A 24,381-nucleotide genomic window follows, 5' to 3' on the forward strand; every position below is an offset into this window, starting at 1 on the left:
TACATCAAGGTAATCATAACATAGGAAATTCGGAAAACTTTTTAAAAAACAACTTTGTGAAATATAGCAACAAATTTTTTATAATATTTAATCTCAATTTCATAAACCAGTTTCTCAAAAAAAAAAAAAAAAGAATTCACAAAATACGACACAATAAATAACATTAATAATCTATTTAAAGAAAATTTTTATGGGAAAAGAAAAAAAAATAATGAATGTTTTGATTGGTTGAACAATGATAAGCTGAATTCTGTAACAAGCAGCAACATCGAAAGCAAAATTGAATGAAACATGATTTTGTCGTAAACAAAGCATCTCATTACAAGGTTTTCGTGAAGGGCAAAGTTTAGGTAACTTAAGATGATATACCTTTTGTTTTTCGATTAGATTTGAATATATGGTGATATACCTTATGTTTTTTTTATATATATATAATTTGAATTCTGGATGTTTAAAAAACAAAAAAACTATTTCAGATACAAGATTCTTAATATTTAGTTGTATCACCTAATAAAGTAAAAACAATGTAAATTTTTTATAAAAACAATTATATACAATGCAACCATATCCTTCAATTTAATTTAAAGATCTAATTAAGAATATTATTAGAAATCTAAACTTTACTCTTAGAGGATTGTATCTTAAGTTCAGAAATGAAAATTACTGTTCCGAAACTAAAACCAATCTTTCAATTTATACCTTGCTTTGGCTTGGACATCAAAGTTCTTGTGATTCCTCGAGACAAAAAACAAGCAGTAAATGCTTATTCAGATTATAAAGTTCAAAAAGCAGGTAGTAAATCCTTATTCAGATTATTTTAAGTTTCTTAATGGAGGTCGCAGTCGTTACTTTTCTTGGAATCAGATTTTTACTTGAAAGGATATATGTTCTGAGAACACTTCCGAATGCATTGTTTGCTTTGGATACACTTCATTAAGGAATTCTACTAAAACAATGGGTAGAATACGCCCATATAGTTTAATGCATTTGCATTGATATTCACAAGTTTTCAATTTTTCCAATTGCTCCATGTGGCATCCAAATGTCTTGGTTCTTATTTATTTATTTATTAAGGGTCATGCTAACGAATGCTCTTAAGGCATTGGTTAACAATCTAATTTAAGAAAGTTTTGACACCAGTTTTATGGGAAATGAAAAAAACTGTCAAAATATTAATTGTTTTATTTTCTTTTCCAATAAAAACTTTCTTTAAATGGTTTATTAACTAATGTACTAAGGGCATTCATTAGCATTTCCTATTTATTAAAATCGATAATATAGTTTAGCTACATGAGATGAAGGCCGGTCCTTCCCTTAGGCAAGGTTAACAATCTAATTTAGGCAATTGCCAAACTTGCCTAAGGCCCCCAAGTGAAAGGGAGTCCTCCAAATTTTAAAAAATAAGGGGTAGTAGGGGGGGGGGGGGGAATTTAGTATCAAATTTAAACCCAAAAAAAAAAAAGTATAAAATGAATTACAAAAATCTAGTACATCTTTTTAACCAAAAAACAAAAATTTTGGTAAATCCGGTTAAACATTGTTATCCTTTGGACAAACCAAAAATCATCCAGATAAACTACAAATCCAGTCTAAGAGATTAACCACAAATAATCACAAATCAAAACAAATAAAGCAATTCAAACCCTAAAAATTTTACCTTTCTCTTTGCTCTCCGCCTCTCTCTATCTCTCATTCTCTCTGATTCTCTCCACTCCACTGTTCACTTGAATCACTTCTCATCTGCTTAATAGGTAATAGCTCAAGCAACTAAATTGAAGCAAGGCAGCAAGCCTGGAAGGCTGGATCGCCTCGGCGCCTCCCTCATCAGTCCGCCTCGCCGCCTCTCTCATTCTTCCTCCGAAGGACCGAATCTGCTCTCCGCCTCCCTCATCACTCATCAGTCAACTGCTCACCACTCACGGACTCACCAGCCGTTCACTTCATCTTCACTCTTCAGGTATAAATTATAAATATTTGGGGTCCGGTTTAGGCAATGGGCACTACTTGTATTCTTGTAAATTTGTAACGAGGTTGAGTCATTGAGATTGGCCCTGGTGCTGGTTTTGTAACAGTTTTGGACTTTTGGGCCTCCAACAAGTTTTTGTTTTTTTTGTTAATGATTCAGCCCTTTTTTTTTTTAGGTTATAGATAGGATTTGTTTTGTGTTTTATTTTTTTGGTGGGTATTATAAATTAATAAGCCTAGTATCATAGTTGTGCCTAAATTTTTGTTATGCTTGTGCTTGTTTTTTTTTTTTTTTTTTTTTTTATAAAAAAATTTGAATCTTGTGTTATATATATATATATATATATATATATATATATATATATATATATTTTAGTTAGTGGTAATATATTAAATAAGTCTTTATTTATGCAAGTTGAGATTGCTAAAAACTTGTTGTTGTTCGGTGAAACTACAACAATACTTTTCTATATAAATCATGTTCTATTTCTCATTTGCTCTACACTTGAAAGTTATTTTTTATTTTACTCTTTATAAATATATTGTTTGATTAGAAATGTCTACTAGGAAATATGCACCTGGATATGAAAAACTTAAAAAAAAAAAAAAAATTAATTGAGTCTCAAAAAGGATCAATGGATAAATTTGTTATTAGTATTAAACAAAATATAACACAAAATTTAGATGAAAATATCACAAATGAGCAAGAAATTTACCAAAAAGGCAAGAAAAATAGATTTTAAATGAAATATATTATAATATAAAAATATTAAATAAACATTAATTTAATTAATATATAGGTATAAAAAATGCCCCATTTTTAGTTTTCGCCTTAATCCCCAAAATGTCTAGGGCTGGCCCTAAAAGTATCACCCCTCCCCCCCACCAACAAACTCATTCGCTCATACATCTCCATTAAAAACACATATAAATTCTAAATTAAGCTACAAGATTTTTGATATCTAATTAATCACATTTATGTGGTATCTACTTATTCTCTTGCGATTAATTTTTGGGAAATGTAAACAAAATCCCCTATGTGATTTCTCCATTAATCATGGGATTTTATTGAAATTTTGAGTATAACACTTAACCCTTAATGAGGTTGTGTTTTATGTGTAAATTGTTATTGTGTTACACACTCAAGCTTAACCCTCATGGGGTTTTTTTTAGTATAACACATAACCCCATGTGTAATTGATTTGTATGAAATGAAAATTTAAATGTTCAAATCAAACAAAACCCCATAGGAGTTTTGTGTTCCCCCCCCCCCCCCCCTCCCCCTTTTTAATGAATTTAAAGGGAAGAAAATAGTTGGATAGAACAATTAAACATCATATAAGCAAATGATTAAAAATAGAAATTGAAAACCCAGTAGATGTTAATAGAACTATATGTATCAAACAACAAGAAGGTTACTCATATTTAAAGCTTTTTGCATAACAGAATAAATAGAATTGTGTATAATATGTTAGAGTAAGCCTTCAATCATAAAATTTTAATAAATCCAATAGCATAACATTTTTAACAACCACAGTTGTGGTTTGTTAAGATTATATTATAAAAATGATATCAGTCATTAGTTTATATAAAAGTAATATTGCTTCAATCAAAACTTTTACCTTTACAAATTGTGAAATATGTCAAATTTTTTTGTTTGTAACATTGCTCAAAAGAATTTCCTCACACTCAAGGTCCAGGATTTGATTTTCAGATTTTTGTGGGTCTATTTGTGTGACATGGAAGATACATCATATTCGTTTATTTATTTTTTTTGGCTGAATGTATAGGTGTAAACCCTTTTGTCCCGAGGCTACGATTGAAATCTTAATAATATTTTTACTAGGAAATGGGCCGACATAGCTGTTAAGACGAAAAGATATAACGTCGATATTTCTGCAATGAAGTTATTAGCTATATTATAAAATTACCATAAAAATTTATGAGGCGCCCACTAACATTCTCGAGGCGATAAATATCGCCTCAATAAAGCTTTTTAATCTTAAATACCTACGGCCGACGCAGTTTCCACTTTTATGATGTTTACGCATTGTCAAGTCGTTGTTAATAGATAACCCTTTTTTTTTTTTGGAAAGGGAATAGATAGATAAGCCTTCAGAGTTAAAGAGGCACTGGCCACCAATAATAAACGTAACACTCATGGGTCAGAAACGGGTTCAGTGCAATTCATTAGAACAAAGCTGCAAAGTTTGATAAAAAAAAGAAGAAGCTAAATGTACGCTTTTATTGGTTGATGTAAATATGCCCCCAAAAACAAAGAAAAATCCCTCAATACCTTGAGGAAATTTCATACAAATTAAAAATAGGGTAAAATTATGATATACCAATAAGTTACCATTTTCTTTGCAATACTTATGTAAATATAAACCAATGATTTTGTAGCTGAATTGTCACTTTTCCATGCACAAAGTGTTTAGAGGTTTAAGAGGAAAAATGTTCGAGTTAATCATTATTAGCAATTATTTTCACATCAATACTCCCGTAAAGTGTGGTTTGGTAGTAGGAGTTTTCATATGATGCTTGGCAAGAGTTAAATGGTTCAAGCAATACTTCAATTAATGTGTTGTGCCTATGTTGACAGCCCTATTATATGTTGTTACGTGGCGTAAAGTCAATGAGTTTACACCGAAAACTCCCTTTTTATTTAGCAAAATAAAAATATATATATATATATATATATATATATATATATATATATATATATATATATCAAAAAATCTTGTTTTGGACTTGAAATTACTATAGTTACTACAAGATTTTTGAATAGGTTTTGAGATGATAGTTATTTTAGGAAGTGTTGTATTTAATGGTGATTTTTACTTGGATATATCAATAGTTGGAGATTAAGGATTTGAACACTGAATATTTCATTTGGAAACATGAAAATGTGCTAGCTAAGTTATTATTATGTAATTATTAATAAATATTTGTTATGATTGTGTTTATAAATGGAGCTATATATTTTATTATTTAAAGAAAATGTGATGCATTAATTTTTTTAATAGAGGGTTTCAATATATAGAATAAAATTTAAATTTAAATTCAATTAAGAAATAATTATTAAAAATAATGACTCGTAAAGTTGTGATATCTCAAAAATTTATGTAGAAAATCAAACTTTGTCAATTTTATACATATTATAGATTATAGATAAATTAAAATGATTAATAAATTACCATATACATTTTTTTGCTAAAGATTAATAAATTACCATATATACAATTTTATACATATTTTAGAATATAGATAAATTAAAATGATTAATAAATTACCATATACATTTTTTTTGCTAAAGATTAATAAATTACCATATATACACTATATGGTAATTTATATATACGCTATAAATTAGTAAATTACCATATAATGTCTGTATATATTAAGAGGATTTAGAAAGATAATTATTGCTTTTTTTCCTGTCAAAAATACCTATAAATTAATTAACCAACAATTTAAAAATAGGGTTAAAATAGTAAATTGACAAAAGAAAGTTAGTTATTGCTTTTTTTATTGTAAAAAATATCCCTACCTAAAACTTAAAAATGGGGTTAAAATAAATTTCTACATCTACGTTGAAATGCCTTCCTGCTTCTAATAAACTTCTACTTTTACGTTGATTTAAATTCCAACATCTACTCACTAACTCCCTACAAAATAGGATCACTCTTTTGTTCGTTTTAAAACTCCTTTAATCTACAAAATTCACCCCACATATTCATCACACTCTTAGTTTTTTTTTGGGTGATTGGAAAAAGTAGAATCTCAAATTATAATAAATACAAAATATTAATTTTTACCCAAAAATTAAAAGAGTCACATGAGTACGTATTCAGAGGCTAGTATATATAACGTGGATATAATATAATACGATTAAAGTCAACACCTGGTACATGTCCTTAAATCCTATTATTAGGCCACTTTTATCAGTAAAGTTTGAAGAAGCGAGTATAGCACTGTAGCCTCACAAAATGAAAAAGTCACCCAAAGATTAATTAGCCAAAATATTAGTACTAATCATCCCCCTAGAACCAAGAACCACGTCGGTAGATACTATCTTACATTAATAACAATAGTTCATCACAAAAGTTTATAAAATAATAAAGGTTATGCTAACAAATTTTTTTAGGGTATTGGTTAATAATCCATTTTAGGAAAGTTTTAACACCACTTTTATGAAGAATGAAAAAAACTGTCAAAACATTAATTGTTTTATTTCCTTTTTCCATAAAAATTTTCTTTAAATGGATTATTAACTAATGTCCTAAGGGCATTCGTTAGCATTTCTCAAAAAATAATAACAAATATTTAGGAAACGAGCAATAATAAAAGAGAAATGTTAACTAATGCTTTAAGGACATTAGTTTAAGAACTAATTTTAGAAATGTTTTATGAAAAAATAATAAAATAATAAAATTTTTATCAGTTTTTTATAAGTAACATTAAAATTATCTTAATATGATTTATTAACAATTACCCTAAAAACACTCATTAATATGACCGTCAGTAAAATGCCATAGATATATGCTTATAAAAAGATAGAAAAATGTCAATCAAGGTACATATTTAGTTTATGGTTTTGTAGCTGAATTGGCATCTCCTCATGCACAAAGTGCTTGGAGGTCTAGAGAGAAAAGGGTTCGAATGACAGGGTTAGCAACATGTTGTAATTATCTCTTAAAAAAAAAAAAATTATCCTGATTTTTTTAATAAAAAAAAACCTATCGTACTGAGAAAGAGAATGGGTGAAACTGAAACTACATTAGTGTCCTTCTGATCATCTTTCTTGCGTATGTCTTACTGTCCACATTAACCATGCAATAAATATTAATTATCACAATATACTAATGGCATAATTAATTTTTAATAAAATTTTGTTATCATAGAATCAAAGATACGTGATCCTCCAATTACATTTCACCGACTTCAGTTAAGATGATGACTCGTAACATTTCCATTAAAATATATGGTATGTAACATGTATTTTGAGACCTAGCCATGATGTAGGTCAAGGAATATTAATGATTATACCAATTAAATATATATGAGTCACTTATTGGTTTTGTATGCGACATGTGGATTGTATTAAATTATATTAGCAGTATTGTTTTTCTAAAATGTTTCCATTCCCTAGTACACCTTAGAAGTTAGAACAAGGAACCATGGGCTTGGACGGCTAAGATCTGTGACAAGGACGGAGGCATAGTTGGACCAAGGGGTAATGGCCCCCTAATATATATATAACTATACTAATTTTAGTAATTTTGTTTTATAAAATTAAACTTTGTCCTCCTTAATAATATCATTAATTCTTTTACTAGTAATGCTATAGCCATAAAATTTTCTAAATATTTTTACAAACTATTGAGGTAGTAAATTTTTATTAGTTAGCATCTAGGCTCACCACTTACATCATTTTTTAATTTACTAATAATCACTTACCACATTAGCAATTTGTAAAAAAAATTTGTAACTCTAACATTTTCTTTCTTTTAAAAGCCATATATAAAAAGTTGATATAAAATCTAAACATATATACAAGCCCAAAAAAATTAACCAAACAACAAAATTATCAATAGTAAAACTAAAAATAATTAAGTTTAATCAACAATTTTACCCAAAACAAACAACCCGATCCTTTAAAAAAATTTAAATAAAATAATTTGATCCTTACTTAGAAGCAAGATACACATAAAAAACAAACAAAAATAAATAAATAAAATTCATTAGCAGTTAAGCAACAAAGCGAAAAGCTAAATCCCTACGCACAATCAACCGCAAAATTGCCCCCTCATCTTTCAAGTTTTGACTCCGTCCTCATCTGTACACAACAGCGGCCTTGAAAAATCAAAAGTCTCTAAGCTTTGCGTGTTTGAAGCAAAGTGAAATAATAATAATAATAATAATAATAATAATAATAATAATAATGTTATAGTTATAAATTATTTTATAATATTTTTACTAAATTTTATCTAACTTATTTTATAATATTTCCAAGAAGTAATAAATTTTTATTAAATTTTATCTAAATTTATTATTGACATTAAGTTATTTATTTATTAATAATCCTTCATGCATAATTTGTAGAAAAAAATAGTTTGTATTTATAGTCTTTTTTAAAAAATAAATAATAAAAAGAAACTAGGGAAAAAAAATCACTGAGTTGAGTGTTTTTTTTTCACTTTTTTGACAAAAGACTCGTTCTTGGTCTTCAGCCTCAGTTGGTCCACACTGTATTGTATGAGGAATCTAAAAACTGCCCGATAAATATCTGACATCTGCCCGAGACTGAGACGGTCAGCTACACGCTCTCTCTCTCTCTAGTGTCTCTGAAAGACTTGCTTGCTCTAATAAATAAGAGTCTATTCTCTGAAGCCTCTTCCTTATGAATGTAGTACTACTTTAACAAACATGAACTACACACATCATATATAGAGAGCTAAAGAGGCCACCTTTGTAACAAGGTGGCGCATGTGTAGAGGTGGAGCGCCACGACGTGGAGCTTGGCTGAAGTGCGCCCACTTCTTCTTCATCATCTTCTTCTTCTTCTTCAAAGATCAGAGAGAGAGAGAGAGACATGGGTCAAGGACTGAGTTGTGGAGCCAACCATGAACAAGGGCTCTTTAGAGCAGTGCAGTTAGGGGAGTTTGAGACTGTGAAGGCTGTGCTGGAGAGAGAACCAGCACTATTGCACCACACCACTGTGTATGATCGTCACTCTGCGCTTCATATTGCTGCTGCAAATGGCCAGATCGAGGTGGGTTCTTTTTCATTTCGCTAGTTTTTCTGTTTTTCGCTGACATTTTTGGTGGAATTTGATTGCTGGGTCTTTCTTGGTTGTGTGCTTTCTTATGTTTGAAATTCATAATTGTTTTTCTATACATTCTTTGTTCTCTTTTATTGATGCGTGTTTCGGGGTTTTTGTGCATTTTGTAGATTCTATCCATGCTTTTGGATCGATCTGTAAGGCCAGACGTGTTGAATCGTCAGAAGCAGGTAACATTTTTATTTGCTATGATTGTTGTTCGATTTGAATGTGATGCGTTTTTTTGGTTCAAAATGTTTATCTTGTGGTTGTTTTGGAATGGTTCAGACTCCGCTAATGTTAGCTGCAATGCACGGCAAGATCTCCTGCGTAAAAAGGCTCCTTGAAGCTGGAGCTAATGTATGTAAAAGTCCCATTTAAATCTAAATTCAGATTTACTGATATTGATTTGATCTGAGAATTAGAAAATTGATGTGGTTAAATCTTTTTATCAGATTTTGATGTTTGATTCCCTTCACGGAAGAACCTGCCTACACTATGCTGCTTACTATGGCCATGATGATTGTCTTGAAGCGATTCTTTCTGCGGCTCAGTCTAGTACAGTTGCTGCTTCTTGGTTAGTTCTTTTCTCTGAATTGATTTTGGTGTTCTCTCTAGATTGACTTGACTTATGAATTTTGGCTAATGCTATTTATGGTGTTTTAATTGCAGGGGGTTTGTGCGGTTTGTGAATATTAGAGATGGTAGGGGAGCAACACCCCTGCACTTGGCAGCCCGTCAAAGACGGCCTGAATGTGTACATATTCTGTTAGACAAAGGAGCCCTTGTGTGTGCTTCAACCGGTGGATATGGGTAATGATTCTAGCGAATTTCGACCATGTTAATTCGCGACATTCGTTTGTTTTGTGGATTGATATATTGCTATTTGCAGCTTCCCTGGAAGTACTCCTCTTCATCTGGCTGCCAGAGGGGGATCTCTTGATTGCATCCGTGAATTGTTGGCGTGGGGTGCGGATCGGATTCAAAGAGATGCATCTGGGTATGATTTACTTTTCTTATTAATTGAAACCAAAACGCAATTAGATTTTCAGTTGTCTTTCCTGAAAGCTGAATAAAATGCATTGATTCCCAGTTTCAGTTAAATTTGACATCTCTTTTGATTGAATAATAAAATCATCTGCAAATTTAGCACTGTAAGTTGAGGAACACTAAACAATTCCCATCAACGTGATAATTAAAATTTGAAATGAAAGTTTTTAATCCTTAAATTGATAACATATCCAATTTTGAGTAGCCCATTCTGTTAAATTCATACCAGCAAGTTGTTTCTGTCCCAGCAGATCCAGAATTTCCTTGGGAAAACTTGGTATGGCCCATGATTCTTCATTTGTAGTGTAGATTACTAGTCTATCTTTTAGTTATCCAAAAAAAAGAGAATACTAGTCTATCTTTGGGTTGTTTTGTAAAATTTGTACTTGTTAAATTTTCCTTAAACTTGATTTTGGATCGCAGTATTGACAACTGAACTCTTTATTGCCGTGTATATGCAGGAGAATACCATACATGGTTGCTTTGAAGCACAAGCATGGAGCTTGTGCAGCGTTGCTAAACCCTTCATCAGCAGAGCCTCTTGTCTGGCCATCACCTTTGAAGTTCATCAGTGAGCTTAATCAGGAGGCAAAAGCTTTGTTAGAACAGGCCTTAATGGAGGCAAACAAGGAGAGGGAGAAGAACATCTTAAAGGGAACTGTGTATTCCCTTCCTTCTCCATCCAATTCTGATGTTGGGTTAGAGGACAGCATCTCTGAGGTATTTTGTTCCCCGCCATTCACATTGATATTTTTCATTATTGAATAAGAATGTGCAGATTTTGAATTTCTAAAGATGCTGTAAATTTCATATAGGCAATGCACAAATTTAGTTGAGTTTTTCAAAATTATAATTTTTATGAAGCCTAACTTTGAAGGTGCAACTCAATCAACTAAACTAACCCTTTATCCTAGTTTTATTGGGGATTAAATCTATGGATCCTTGTGAAAAAATCAGAGTTGGCCACTCAACTATTTTGTCTTGCTTGATATGCACTACTTGGCATTGATTTCCCTATTTTAAGGTGTTGAATCTCAATTTGGCAGCTTACTTGCATCTCTAATGTTGCTTATGCATTTGCATTTGAGCAAGAATTAATATCTTGGTCTTGTACCAAATTATGATCCTGAACTTAGTCATAAAGGCATCCAAATTTCTAAAATGTTGTCTGAGGTTTTTTTGTTTTTTTAGGTTACTATGAATGCTTGAGGCAGAATCTTCCGTTTTTTTTTTTTTGCTTGGAAAATCTTAAAATTCTTTCAATTTTAGACCTTGTCCCAATTAATAGCTGGTTAGCTGCTTCCAATTTACATTCGTTAGAACCATGTCTTCTGTTATTATGTGAAGTACTAATCATATGAATGCATTAAGAGAAAATTCACAGATTGTTGCAAAAATGGAACTAATTTATTCATTGGGATGATTGTTCTGCAGGTCAGCGATACTGAGCTATGCTGCATATGCTTTGAGCAGGTGTGCACGATTGAAGTTCAAGATTGTGGCCACCAAATGTGTGCACAATGCACATTAGCCCTCTGCTGCCACAACAAGCCCAACCCAAACACAGCATGCTTAACACCACCAGTTTGCCCATTTTGCCGAAGCACCATTGGCAGACTGCTGGTAGCAAAGATGAAAAATTATGATGACACTGATCGCGACATTGGTGACTTCAGTTCCTCCAAGTTAAGAAAGTCAAAGAAATCCCGGAACTTCAGTGAGGGAAGCAGCAGCTTCAAGGGCTTATCTTCTGCGGTGGGTACATTTGGAAAGATGGGTGGGCGCAGCACTGGAAGGATTGCAGCTGAAAATGAGTGGGTTGATAAGCCTTGATAGTTGGTGGCATTTGGTAGTCAAGACTTCAAATGGTGATCAAGGATTCAGTCTTTCTAACAATAAAAAGGAAGACCAAAATTCAAGAGAAAGCCATCATATGCTGGACCCATTGGTATGTATAGATAGAAATCAATCTGTTAAATAGATTTGGGAAATAAGCAAAGAAGTGAGTTGCGGTTTGGGTTGGTAAGCTTGGTAGTTGGGGGTCATGTTGTAATATTTCTTTACTTGAGACTGAAGAAGTATTGATATTTTTGAGGGTCCTGGTCCTCTTGGATACCTGAATTGGTTAAAAAAAAAAAGAAATTCTTTTTCTTATTCAAATCAAAATTCAACATTCTTCAGTGGCTACTCTACATGTATAGTTGTGGACTGCTACAGTAGCCTTGGAAACAGTCAAGATATGAGTTTGGGCTTTGACCCCACTTAGGTCTCTTTCCTTTGAAAGTGAGACTCTTAAATTGAGATGTAAAATAGTTTCTATATTTTATTTGGTTGTGGGAAACTGAAGAATAAAAAATTACAAATAGAGAAATGCCTTGTTTGGCTGTTGGTTGTCATATGATCATGTGTCTCCGTTGGTTAAATAATTTGAGCACTCTCATGTGACCCCAATAATATAATCCAGACGAGTTAGATTGAACACCATGGTGGGGCCCTGCTGTGGGACCCAAATGAACATGATCTGATAGGATGTTGACACGTGCAGAGGGGATGTTGGGCTTTATGAGTGTGTTAAAAGCCATAAAATATGCAGGCCCACCTAACTTTGTGTGGGGATTCAATTTTGGTTGGCCTTTTGCTTTTGGATTAATAATTTTGGACGCATACCAAGTACCAACCATGTTTGTGTTGAAGAGGCATCTAGAATAGAAATTGATGCTTGCTGATGCATGTTATCATGTGCATGGGTATGCCCAATGTAATGGCTCTTATGTGTGACTTAGGACCTCTCTCTCTCTCTCTGCTCTTGATGTAGACACTTTGTTGACCTGTTCTCTGAGTTCAGTCATGGTTGGTACTAGTAGTGGATCTTACCTTGTGTGTCCACTAATTGACACCATCGTGTACGGTTAAGATTCTAGACGCGTGGGTGATTTGGGATGGAGGCCCAAGTCCAACACCTAAAACGAATAGAAAAATAATACAGTTATTACAATTTTTGCAACAATACTTTTACAAGTGTGATGTGGCAGAAGCTTAAAGAAAGACGCTCAATACCCTCTTGATAGAATAGAAATTAAACGGTTAGTTTTTGGTAGCAAACTTTGAATCCACTAGGAGTTTTCTAAACCAGAATTTATTAGAGAAATAATTTGACAAAAATCTATATTTATTGATAATAGTTTAATTTGCCTCTAACGGCTACAAAACATATAAATACTGAGAAAAAATGTCTAAAACTCTAATTCACACTAATTACGCGATTAGGTGACAAAAATATCGAAATTTACCAAAAAATGGCAAAATTGAGTTAAATGCAGAATTATAAACTGCTAACCTTAAAGTCTCAAAACAGACGGGACCTTATTCTGACATTTAACTAAAAGTTATTAAAGAAAAACAAATATTATTATAAATAGTAAAAACACTATTTTGGGGTCTTAATGAAGGAATTCGCTTAAATTTTAGCAACAACCATGGTATGAATCTAAATCAGAATGCCGTTTTCCTTCAATTTGTCAAATTTCATGCAATTTCAACACTGTCACCTTGATAGTCTCTATTGGCACCTCCTTTGATATTGCGTTGTGACTTCCTACTCTAGAAAGGTAGCTGCGGTCTGTTTTACATCAAAATGTGACAATGAATATAAGTTTTTATTTTTATTTTTTATTTATTGTGAGTCATGATATCATCGCTTCGTAAAATATTATATAGTAAAATTTGTAATATTTTTAACATTACTTAAATAAATAATAAGTATCTATTTGGTCTTCTCATGCACGTCGGCCAAAAAAGGAAAGACTTGCCTACAGGGCACTTATGTTCACGTCACATTAGAAGTGACAATATCTAACATAATTCGAGTAGCCCAAAAAAAAGGAAAAACATGGCTATAGGGCACTTATGTTCATATCACATTAGAAGTGACAATATCTAACATACTTCGAACAAGACATGATATTCCTGCAGGTTAGTATTTAAGATAAATGAGTTTGTATCAAAACTAGTTGACTTGCTTTGATCTGATAAATAAGTGGGACAATTCTATGTTGACTTTTTAAACTTGTAATCACTTGATTCATATACATAAATGTCATTTTTATTTAAATTTTAAATATAAAATCAAGTAATTAAAAAAAATCAATAGTCATATCGATAAACTCTTCATTTTAATTCATTTATTTAATTAGTTGAAATGAGTCATGTCTATGTTAACTTAATACACGTTTATTGAAATTGATTCAAAGTGGTTTGTTTGTGTCAAGTGTTAACCCAACAAGGCCTAAGTATGTATTGAGCATGTTATGTGGATCATGCTATATCAATTATCAACCTGCTTAATAAATAGGTTGTGTTAGTATTGAGTGGTTTAGACACAATTATTAAATGGATCTTTTCAAACCCTTGCCTCGACATAACACAAAGACAATTTGTTAATTCAAATGGTCATCCTTACATCACATTAAGTGTTAGGTTAATATGATTTATTTTTACTATTTATTTGGTTAGAAATATAAGTTAAACAAAACTATAATTATATATATATATATATATATATATATATATATATATAAATAAAAGTTGCGTATAAACAAATAAATAAAATATGTCCCAAAAAAAAAAAAAGTTGAGGCAAACGTGCACCCATCTCCCACCCCAAATTAAAAACAGAAAAAGACAAAGATTGCCCATGAAAATCTAATTTATGAGAGAAAGAAAAAAAGAATTCGAAATTGATGTTCTAGGATGATGTCTGATTTGGTTTGCTCGTAAGCTTGTTCCTGATGAATGGAATATAGCAATCGCTGTTTTGGTGACGAGTATCTTTGTGCTTTTGTAAGGGTTACATACTTTGAAATATCTAAAAGTTATTCCAAATCTTAACTCAATGTTAAGCTTATGACTCATATTCTATGAGGACTCGAATTGAATTAAAATCGTATTAATTTGCTTGTGCAATAATAATATTGATAAAAAAAAAAAATGAACACGTCAAGATTTGAATGAATTTTTTCAGCATTGCTCTTGACGTATTTGTAGTTTTGTAGTTTGTACCACTCAGGCACTCAATTGTTATTCATAAAGTTTGTTTTTTAGCAAATGTCAATGCAATGTGACAAGAACTGAAATATATATTTAACCAAAGAAAAAACTATCCATACGTTACAATTTCTTTTCAGCTGACTAAGATTTTGATTCCTAAACAACATATTAAAAATATTAATTTCATCCCTAAATTACTGATTAATTGTAATTAGCAGTTTCACACTATGACAATAAGGTATTGTAATTGTTGATTGTTCTACTCCTTCTATTGATTGTTCACATCAGATTTCAGGTTCTTTATTGCACTCCCTAGTCCCTACTAAGGTTCTTTTCACATTTTCCTCTTGGTACTTATATTATAGTATAAGAATAATATTTAGGTATAGTATTTAAGTGCTGTTTTTTAAGTTCTTCACTTAAAATTCTTCCATGTAACTTTTTTTATCATAGATAAAAGTGTATTTTTTAAGTTAAGTAGCTACATGACAGAATTTTAAGAGAAGAATCTAAGGAGGTGCTGTATATAAGTTTTGTTCAATGTATAATATTGACTCATTTTAAAATATTAATGATTAAATTTAGATAATCAATACCTAATGAATGAACTTAAATCAAACAGCTAGTTTAGGGTTCAAAATTAAAATTTGATCTTACTATTTCTTTACACAAACGTTGCGATTTAACTTTAGGCGTCTAACTCTTTTCTTGCTCCTTATCAAGCAAATTTTGTCTCATATATATATATATATATATATATATATATATATATATATATATATTTTTTTTTTTTTTTGGTAGAATCATTTTGTCTCATTATAATTTTTATAAAGCGTGTAACTCTTTGCTTGCTCCTTATTTAAATTTGATCTTATCGGAGTGACCAAGTGGGTCAATGATCATTACAGTTATGTTTTATATAATGAATTTGACAAGAAAATATCTACAAGAATGGGTCATTTTCATTGGGCTTTATTTCCAAAAAAAGAAGAGAATTTTTGCATGGTCATTCCAACTTGAATCCAAATCAAAACTGTTGGAGATTCACATGAATCTGAGTACGTGTTCTATACGACGGTCGACAGGCGAGATGGGAGCCGCCTATCAATTCTTCACAGGTATCAATCTTTTTCTTCAGACTTAAGAGGTTGTTGAATTCACGCGTAGCAAAGTATCTTTTTATTTAGCAATTTGAACACCTATCATTATTAATAAATTAAGTTTATTATTATTATTATTAAATTCTTAGACAGTCTTGCACGTTTGATTATTCAAAACTTGTGTCACTTTCCTTTCATAATTTAATTTTAAAATTATAATCTATAATTAATCTTCCCTCCTGCCAAAGCTCAAAACTATATCGTGTCATGGTAATGCCGACATAGCTCTCTTGTGGCCAAACGGTTTAAAAAGGAAAATTTGTTCTTTTTGCCTCCAAATTTTATGTCATTTATTTTTTAAATTATTGCTTATGTCAAATTTTTTGTGATTTTGAACTTATGTGGACCAATTTATAATACCATATTTTGGCCCCACGAGCAGAAATTTATGGATTTGCGTTGTCTTTGATATATGTGGGCAATGACAAAATTATTTTATTTAAAATTTTTTAAAGGGCTGAGTTGTTTGTTTTGGATAAAATTAGTTGTGTGCGATAGCTTTAACCTCTAACTTTGCTGCTGCTTAACCATAAAGGGATTTTTTTTTTTTTTTTTGGGTGTGTGTTTTTGATATAAGCATCTATGACTGGGCAATGACAAAATTATTTTATTTAAAATTTTTTAAAGGGCTGAGTTGGTTGTTTTGGGTAAAATTGGTTGATTATGTTTAATTTTTTGGACAAAATTTATGTACAGTACCTTAGGTATTGTTCTTTAAGTTCCCCCTTTTTAGATTCTGCTATGTGATCACTTAATTAAAAAACACACTCTCATTTCATGAGAAAAAAACCACACAACAGAATCTTAAGAGAGGAACCTAAGGAACAACACTTAAGTACTATACCTAAATCTTGTCCTAATTTTTTTAGTTTTGTTATTGGTAATTTTTGTTATTAGTCTAATTTTTTTAGGCTCATATATTTCGTTTTAGATTTTAGATCTATCATCTATATGGACTTTAGAAGAAGAGAAAAAGCTAAAGCTACAAAATTTTTATTTATTTATTTATTTTTTATAAATTGTTGATGTGGTAAGTAATTATTGGTAAGTAAAAATGTGATGTAAATAACTAATAAAAATTTAATTACTTTAACAGTTTGTAAAAATGTTATAGAAAAGTTTGTGACTAAAGCTTTACTTTTAAAAGAATTAATAATATTGTTAAGGGATGCAAAATGTAATTTTATAGAAAATTCTTTCTCTAAAAGTAATACATATATATATATACACACACTAGTACTTTTTTTTATTTTTTATTTTTTATTTTTTTATTTTGGGGCCCCCAAAGTTCAAAAATGCCTCCATCACTGCATGATCCTTAACAGTCACAGCCACGACAAGGCAAAAGCTACCAAATTTTTGTATAAGCATACCCTTGTAATTAGGGGTGTTTGCAGTGCATTGCAATTTTTGGTCATTTTTAGCATTGTATTTTGCGATGCGGTTTAACCAAAATCATAACCGTAATGCACCTCATTTTTGCGGTCACATATGAGATGCAGTGCAGTTTAGAGTTTAGTTAAAACCATAACCGCACCATACCTAATTTTTGAAGCCACACGTGCGGTGGAGTGTATAAGATGCGGTTTGAATAATTCGAAACTAGTATATTTTTAAAATTTTGAGCTTTTCCTGCCCAGTCCAAAATTGATTTTTCCCTTTGTTTTGGGCCAAGTTTTAAACTATTGAGCTAATTTTTCTTAATTGTGGGGGTTGACTTTCCTAATCAACACTTATTAGGGTTATTAATCTTTTTTTTTAATTAGGGTTATTAAACTATTAATAATATTTAATATTAAAAAAAAAAAATTTTTTTATTTAATATAGAGAGGGTGCGGCGTGGTGCATTGTTACTTGTGATGCGGTGCAGTTATGCCATTAATTTTATGGGCGTTTTTGGTGCAATTTTTGCCGTTTGTGTGGTTTGCGCAGTTGGTGAACACCCGGCAATGGTCTAATATATCTCTTCTCACTACCAGTGGCAATATACTATACTGTTGATGTTGTTATGGTGTTTGTTTGTCATGTACGTACTTCATCCTGATGGGTTAAATGAAACGCTATCATACACTAGTTTATTTGAAACTTTAACCTCAAGCTCCACTTGGTTGTTGATCCCCCGATCTTTGATTATCACAATACTTTCTATTGACTAGTTAAGAATAACAATCATCTCTACTGATAATTGACACTCTGAGACTTTGGATCTATGCACCACAGCTTATAACTTTTTACCTCTGGTGTATAACCTAGGAATATGCACTTTTCTTTGCCCTCAATTTAAATTTACCATTATTGACATGAGCATAAGCAAGATAATCAAATACTCTTAAACTACAACAAGAGTACCATATCATACCTCAAAAGGAGGTTTACATTGAAGTTTATTTGATGGGGAACTATTTATCAAATAGTAAGCCATATTAGCTACTTCAGCACAAATTTTTTTTGACAATTGGCATTGAAACATACACTTTTATTCTTCTGTTTTTTTTTTTTTTGCTCCTTATTTCTAAAGATGTGAATTGTAAGTTTTAAAATTCAAAGAACTGAAAGTAACCTATATTTTAGAGAGTTTAAATTGCATTTTAGTCAATTTTTTTCTTACCATCATTCCCACCACATGATTAGTTCAATTTGGTGAAACCGTACGTACGTAAAAGCTTAAAATTTAGGGGCAAATGGTTATTTGGCTTGTTATCACAACAATTTATTTTTTTGGATGAATATTATCATAATCTTATTTATTTAAAAGATCTTGTAATTGTATCCTAGGGGTACATTTGGTTGGAGGAGTGTAAAAGTAGAACGATAGAAAATGGTGAGATGATAAAAAAGTGAGATAATAGAAAAAATTTTAATTTTCCTCATTTTTATTTGGTTGAGAGTGAATAGGTGAAGGGATGAAAAAAGTGAATTTTCATAAATTTACTTATATACCATCGTTAAGAAGTGATGCACAATTAAAACAAAAAAAGTTACAAGAAAAAAAAATGCAATGACCCAAATTATATTAAAAAAATAAAAATCATGTCCAGAAAAAAAAGAATCACGTCTAGTTAAAAAAAAAAAAAAGAGAAAAGAAAAAAGAAGAGGCAAACACCCAGTGAGGTAAAGAAGTGCAATGTGAAGCCAAAGGCTTTAAAAAAAAAAAAAAAAAAAAGAAGAAGAAGAAGAAGAAGAAGAAGAAGAAGAGAGAGAAAAGAAGCAGCAACTTTCAGCCCATGTGTTGGATATAGGCATTTTTGTTATTCAGCTATCATATTTTCTCTCCCAAGTTTTCTCTTTATTTTGAGAAGAAAACTTTTTGGTGGCTCTGGAAAGAAAATAAATAGTAAGGTCTAAGTATTTTCTTTCTTTCCCACCCAACCACCCATTTTTCTTTATAAAGTTTTCTATTCACCCTATTTCACTTCCAAATAAACACACGATTCTAAGAAACTTGGAATTTTTTTTTTTTTTAAATTTGCTTTGTTTCAGATTTTCGTTTTGTGTTGACTTTACGAACCTTACGATATTATTTTCTCCATGTTTCGTAAGTCGAAAAAAAGGCAAAACTAAAAAGAGCCTTTTAGATGTTTTAGAAGGTGTTTGATAGAGTAGTTTGAGATGAAATTTTTGTAATTTTTTGAAATACGTGTAAATGAAAAAGTATGTGAAAATATGTGTAATATTGTTTAAAATGTAAAAATGTGAGCTTGAGATTGGAAAACAATGGGCCCTTAATTTTTCTTTATAAATTAGAAACAAAAAATATTTTTTCTTTTATGTTGTTTTGAGCTGCCAAACAAACTTTTTATCATTGAAAACAGAAAATGGTCCTTGGAAACTAAAAAATTGCTATTAAAAAAATTAGTTACCAATCATTCCCTTAGTTTGTGATTTTTTTTTTTGTTTATTTCTTTGCTAAAGTAGTGTGGTTTTGCTCCTCTCCACGACCTGATTAAGGAAATTCCTTCCAAAAATGGCAGAGCAACCTGATGAAAAGGTTGAATTGGATGTCCCAAATATGACAAATTTGCAGAGTTCGAGGGTTTTCATTATGTGGCAAATATGGAAAGCCTGCAATGATATCAGGTTAAATTGGAAACAAGGTCAGTCTAGGCAGTGGCCGCTAGGAGAAGGAAGAGTATCTTGGACTTTGCAATGGCTGCTAGAAATTTAGAATTAGTCCCAGATATAGATAACCAGAAATAGCGAGAAATGGACTCATCCATTTGCAACAATACGTAATGGTGCTGTGCATGGTGTAAAAAAAGGTATTGAAGTGGTTTCCAGGATAAGTAAATGCTTATGACATTTGAACAGTCTCTCTCAAAGGTTTAAGGCCCGTTTTGGTAAAAGACTTTTGGTAACACCGTACCCAAACAGGGCATTACATTGACGGAAGTATAGGTCACTACATTACTGGTTACCTCTATCTCTCAGTTGCCTATATATCCTATGCTCAAGAATTCCATTTGTAACCTCTCATTTTTCAAAATACTTCAATTGGTACACTCAAGAAATAAGTTAATTCGCTGATTATCCCCAATTTGTAAAAGATAGTTACTATCTATCAATTTCAGGGATTTTTTTTTTTTTATCATTTTAAAGGTTTTCAAGGCATTTTTGGCTATTTTAGTAGTTTTGGGGGTATTTTTACTATTTTAAATGTTTCAAGAATATTTCGGCAAGGTTCTAGTGGAATTTTTGAGATTTTGATAACGTGATCAATTTATAGATTTGAATTTTTCTGCTGCCCCAAATGCCTGAAAATGAGTAGGTCATTTTTCGAAGAATGTTTACACCAAACAAACCGGCTGGAGTTGCAATAAGGCTAATCTTAAGATTGAATCAATAATTTGGTTAAGGAAACCACCCATAAGAAAACATCGTATCTCACTCCCTTAATGAAAAAATTTATTTAATGCCTGCAATGATTATGATGACCAATAATGTGATTCCATAAACATTGTGCTTAGAATTACAGATGGAAAGAGTGTCATAGAGAACAAACTAGACCAGGTGGATGTTTACAAAAGCCATCATCTTCAACAGGTTTGAAATACATTCAATTTCTTCTGACAGATTATTTCTTCCTAGGACATAACATTCATTTCAATCAACAATTGAGAGCCCAAAAACGAGTTTCACACATGTTTAGTCCGATGGTTGTCCACACATGCACGAACATAGTGAAGGAACTCCAAACCCATCACCATGCTCTAAACCTCCATCTTTTCTCCTTTCAACGTCTGAACTACTTTGAGGAGGAGCAATATGACCATTAACAAAAAGAGAGCTGCGTTCTGTGACAGGCTGAGCCAGGTCAAGTTCGTCGGGTCCAATATTAGTAGGGCTCTGGTTCCTTCTATATTCATCAGCAGCTCTTCTCTCCACTTCAAGAAAGTGGCCAAGAGATTGAGGACTCCTCACACTCTTAGCATCAGTACTGTCCCTTAAGCACAGGGAAAAAAGCCATATTCTGGACTTAGTGCTTTTCTTTTCCTTTGAAGGTTCGGTTTTTCTTCCCCTTAATGATCTTCTAGAGAACTCTAAAATGCTAGAAACCCCAATAAGGCTCCCAAGGGTAATGCTCTTGTCATGGAAAAAAGACCCTGTAGACTGCAATGCACCATAGTATGGTAAGTAACAGGTACCTTTTGGGACTAATATCATTATAAAATAAACCAAACAATAGTAACATTTACATTCAATCAAATAGTTGACTGAATAGGAGTATTTTAAAAGTTCCTCCATCAATGACTATTGTCTAAATATTAAATCTTGAACCGCATGATCTAGTCAATTGACTCAATTCTCAAATTTTCAAAAGCTATTCAACATAAGTACTTAGATGATGATGATGATGATGAATAACTTATAAAATATATGCTAAAGTGAGATTAAACTACTGTAAACCGTTTTAAAGTCATTTTTTGGTCCACATTTGAGAGACCCCTGTATATGCTAAACTAGGGTTGAAGAATTTTCTTTTACCCTCTCCTTTCATAAGATAACTGCTGCAAAGTTCTCCCAGTCAGTTCATGGTTTATTACCATCATTAGCAAATACCTTACTTCAAATGGTTACTAGCTAATACCTGCCAAGAGTTTTGTAGCTAAGTAGTATTACCCAATTCTCACAATAGGAAGAATCTTGTTCAAATCTCTTCTCTCCACTTGTTGCAAGAAAAAAAAAAGTTACTACTACCATATAAAAGTTGAGCATTTCTATCACATGCTATAGATATAAATTACGGTCACATCCAGGTAAGGTAATCATAATTGGTTGTCACTGGGAAAGGACATCCATCCATCCAACATCTAATGTGCATTTGGTAAGCGCAAAAACAAAAGGTCAATTTATTGAGCTTATTTTGATGGGTTTGGCTTCCCTCTAGTGATATTGAGCACGGGAAGGAACAAGATTCACACAATACTTGTCTTAAAATGGACACGTGTCAATTTTGTGTCCCATCGTATGCTCTTGTCCACATGAGCGAAACTTTACCTTATTTTTGCAGGCTTTACACACCACACCAAAAAAAAAAAAAAAACCCTCCTTTTCTATAATACTTTCAACACATAAGCAATTCATAATGCACATCCAAATGTACTCCTAATCTTGAAGTGTCTAGTGATAATTGAATTCCTCTCGCTGGTAAAATTTGTCATTTCATTAGAGCACCCACGCAAATAGAGTTAAACAAAGTAGACTGTGTGGCAATTAGGAAGTGCTATTTGTACCACAGTGATATTGAAAAGAGTACAAGAGCTTGAAAAACGAAAAAGATAACCCCCTAGAAGAGGTATCAAAGAAGAATTAATAAAGATGGCATCGACTAAGACTCTTGTAACTGGATAGCATCATCTAATTCTCTCATGAAAGAGAACTAGGATTTAAATCCTCCATTTCGATTTGTAGTAAGAAAAATTAAAGAAGGCAACAATCAAAGAGAGAAATTAGAAAGAGGATTTTCAAATTAGATTCCTCCAAAGGAAATCACCAGGCATCTTTGTTCATAAAAAGGACAAACTGAAAGATACAAGTAAAAGCAATAGGACTACTATAGTCTATAATCATGTCAGAGGACACGACCTTTTTTTTTTTTTACACTAATTACATCTCAATAGATACAACAAAGACTAGACACCTTGGAAAAATGTACCAGAGCAAAATTTTTACCTCACATTTTGTTAATATTACTGACCTCTGTGTCCAAATCCGATGAAGAATCTGTGGAGGAGGTTGGAGAGCCAGTGATTAAAGTGTTGAATGATATTGATCCCGAGAAGTTTTGATTTCTAGCCAACCCAACTCTCACATTCAGTGGCTGCAAACCCAGGGGCCAGCCTTCCTCCTATAATCAAATCAATCAGAAAAGCAATTCATTGAACCTCAGACAAAATAGACAAATATGAATAAGAGAACGCTACAATAAGAAACAAGACAATGGTACAAAAAGTCAGGCCCATCATATATTTTTTAAAATAATAATAATAACAGGAAAATACTGTAGAACCAGCTCGCAAACATGAAAAGAAAAACAAAAATCCAAATGAGTCAAGAGAGAAGACAAATGAATACCTGTCTAGCCATGTGTGCCAAGTACTTGTATAGTACTAATGGTGACTGATTATGTTAAAACAAGTTTAATGAGGTCATCTCAAGTACCAAAAATGAATGAATGGAACTGTCATTTTCTTGGTGTTTAATAAAGCTCTGCAAAAGAACTGCAGTTTGATAGGTTAGTGAGAAGATGAATCAGGTAAATCTATATAGAGGTCCTTCAAGTGCACAGTAGCTCAAGAACATCACTAATAAGCGAGAGAGTGTGTACTAAAAACAAACAGAACAGAACAGGGTCAAAAAGAGTAACAAAATGAGTAAGAGGGGTTATCATTTGTGTGCACCCTTTCTCGGCTTTACTTGGGTTTTGTTGACCAGAAAGAGAAAGCAAAATCATTTTGTTTTCCAAGTAAACAAATGGCAAAAGCCCAGAACAAGCTCAGAAACTGTCTTCCTAATTTAATGACAGATATACCGTATCTGTGGAGATAAAAAAAGCATTTTAATACCATAAGAGCATCACAGTAGCGGAGTTAAAAAATTAGCTTTTTAACTCTACCAAAAGTTACTTTTATCTATTTTATCTATACATATCTACACACATGCTGCAGCAGTGGATCTATTTTAGCTTTCAACACATTAAAATAATATAAACATCACAATAAAATAATATATCTTCTACAATAAAATGATATATCCCACAACTCAAAAAACATTCACAGCACCAACTACAATAAAATAATATTTTTTTTGTTTAGCTCTCATGAACAGTGCACATCTATC

General features: G+C 31.7%; 2 protein-coding genes across 2 annotated transcripts; one reads left to right on the plus strand and one right to left on the minus strand.

Moving 5' to 3' along the window:
* Positions 1-8,281: 8,281 nt before the first annotated feature.
* Positions 8,282-12,234, plus strand: LOC142607833 (putative E3 ubiquitin-protein ligase XBAT31). The gene is made up of 8 exons (XM_075779476.1): positions 8,282-8,740; positions 8,920-8,979; positions 9,077-9,148; positions 9,244-9,365; positions 9,461-9,601; positions 9,681-9,788; positions 10,300-10,558; positions 11,273-12,234. The coding sequence occupies exons 1-8, from the start codon at positions 8,561-8,563 to the stop codon at positions 11,669-11,671; spliced, it is 1,341 nt and encodes a 446-aa protein (XP_075635591.1). The 5' UTR covers positions 8,282-8,560; the 3' UTR covers positions 11,672-12,234.
* Positions 12,235-20,928: 8,694 nt separating this feature from the next.
* On the minus strand, positions 20,929-23,774 carry LOC142606996 (uncharacterized protein At3g17950-like). Its single transcript, XM_075778397.1, has 3 exons — positions 23,617-23,774; positions 23,240-23,389; positions 20,929-21,651 (listed from the first exon to the last, which is right to left on the minus strand). Exons 1-3 carry the CDS (start codon positions 23,626-23,628, stop codon positions 21,187-21,189), a joined length of 627 nt encoding a protein of 208 aa, XP_075634512.1. The 5' UTR covers positions 23,629-23,774; the 3' UTR covers positions 20,929-21,186.
* Positions 23,775-24,381: the final 607 nt, after the last annotated feature.

The sequence above is a fragment of the Castanea sativa genome, chromosome 8 (assembly GCF_040712315.1).
Source record: "Castanea sativa cultivar Marrone di Chiusa Pesio chromosome 8, ASM4071231v1".
Classification (NCBI taxonomy): Eukaryota; Viridiplantae; Streptophyta; class Magnoliopsida; order Fagales; family Fagaceae; genus Castanea; species Castanea sativa.

Coding starts and splice junctions, on each gene's coding strand:
- LOC142606996 (XM_075778397.1), bottom strand. Junction 21,652..23,239: donor CATCGGATTTGGACACAGAG/GTCAGTAATATT, acceptor GGTGCATTGCAG/TCTACAGGGTCTTTTTTCCA.
- LOC142607833 (XM_075779476.1), top strand. CDS start 8,561: ATGGGTCAAGGACTGAGTTGTGGAGCCAACCATGAACAAGGGCTCTTT. Junction 9,149..9,243: donor TCCTTGAAGCTGGAGCTAAT/GTATGTAAAAGT, acceptor TCTTTTTATCAG/ATTTTGATGTTTGATTCCCT. Junction 9,602..9,680: donor GCTTCAACCGGTGGATATGG/GTAATGATTCTA, acceptor TGCTATTTGCAG/CTTCCCTGGAAGTACTCCTC.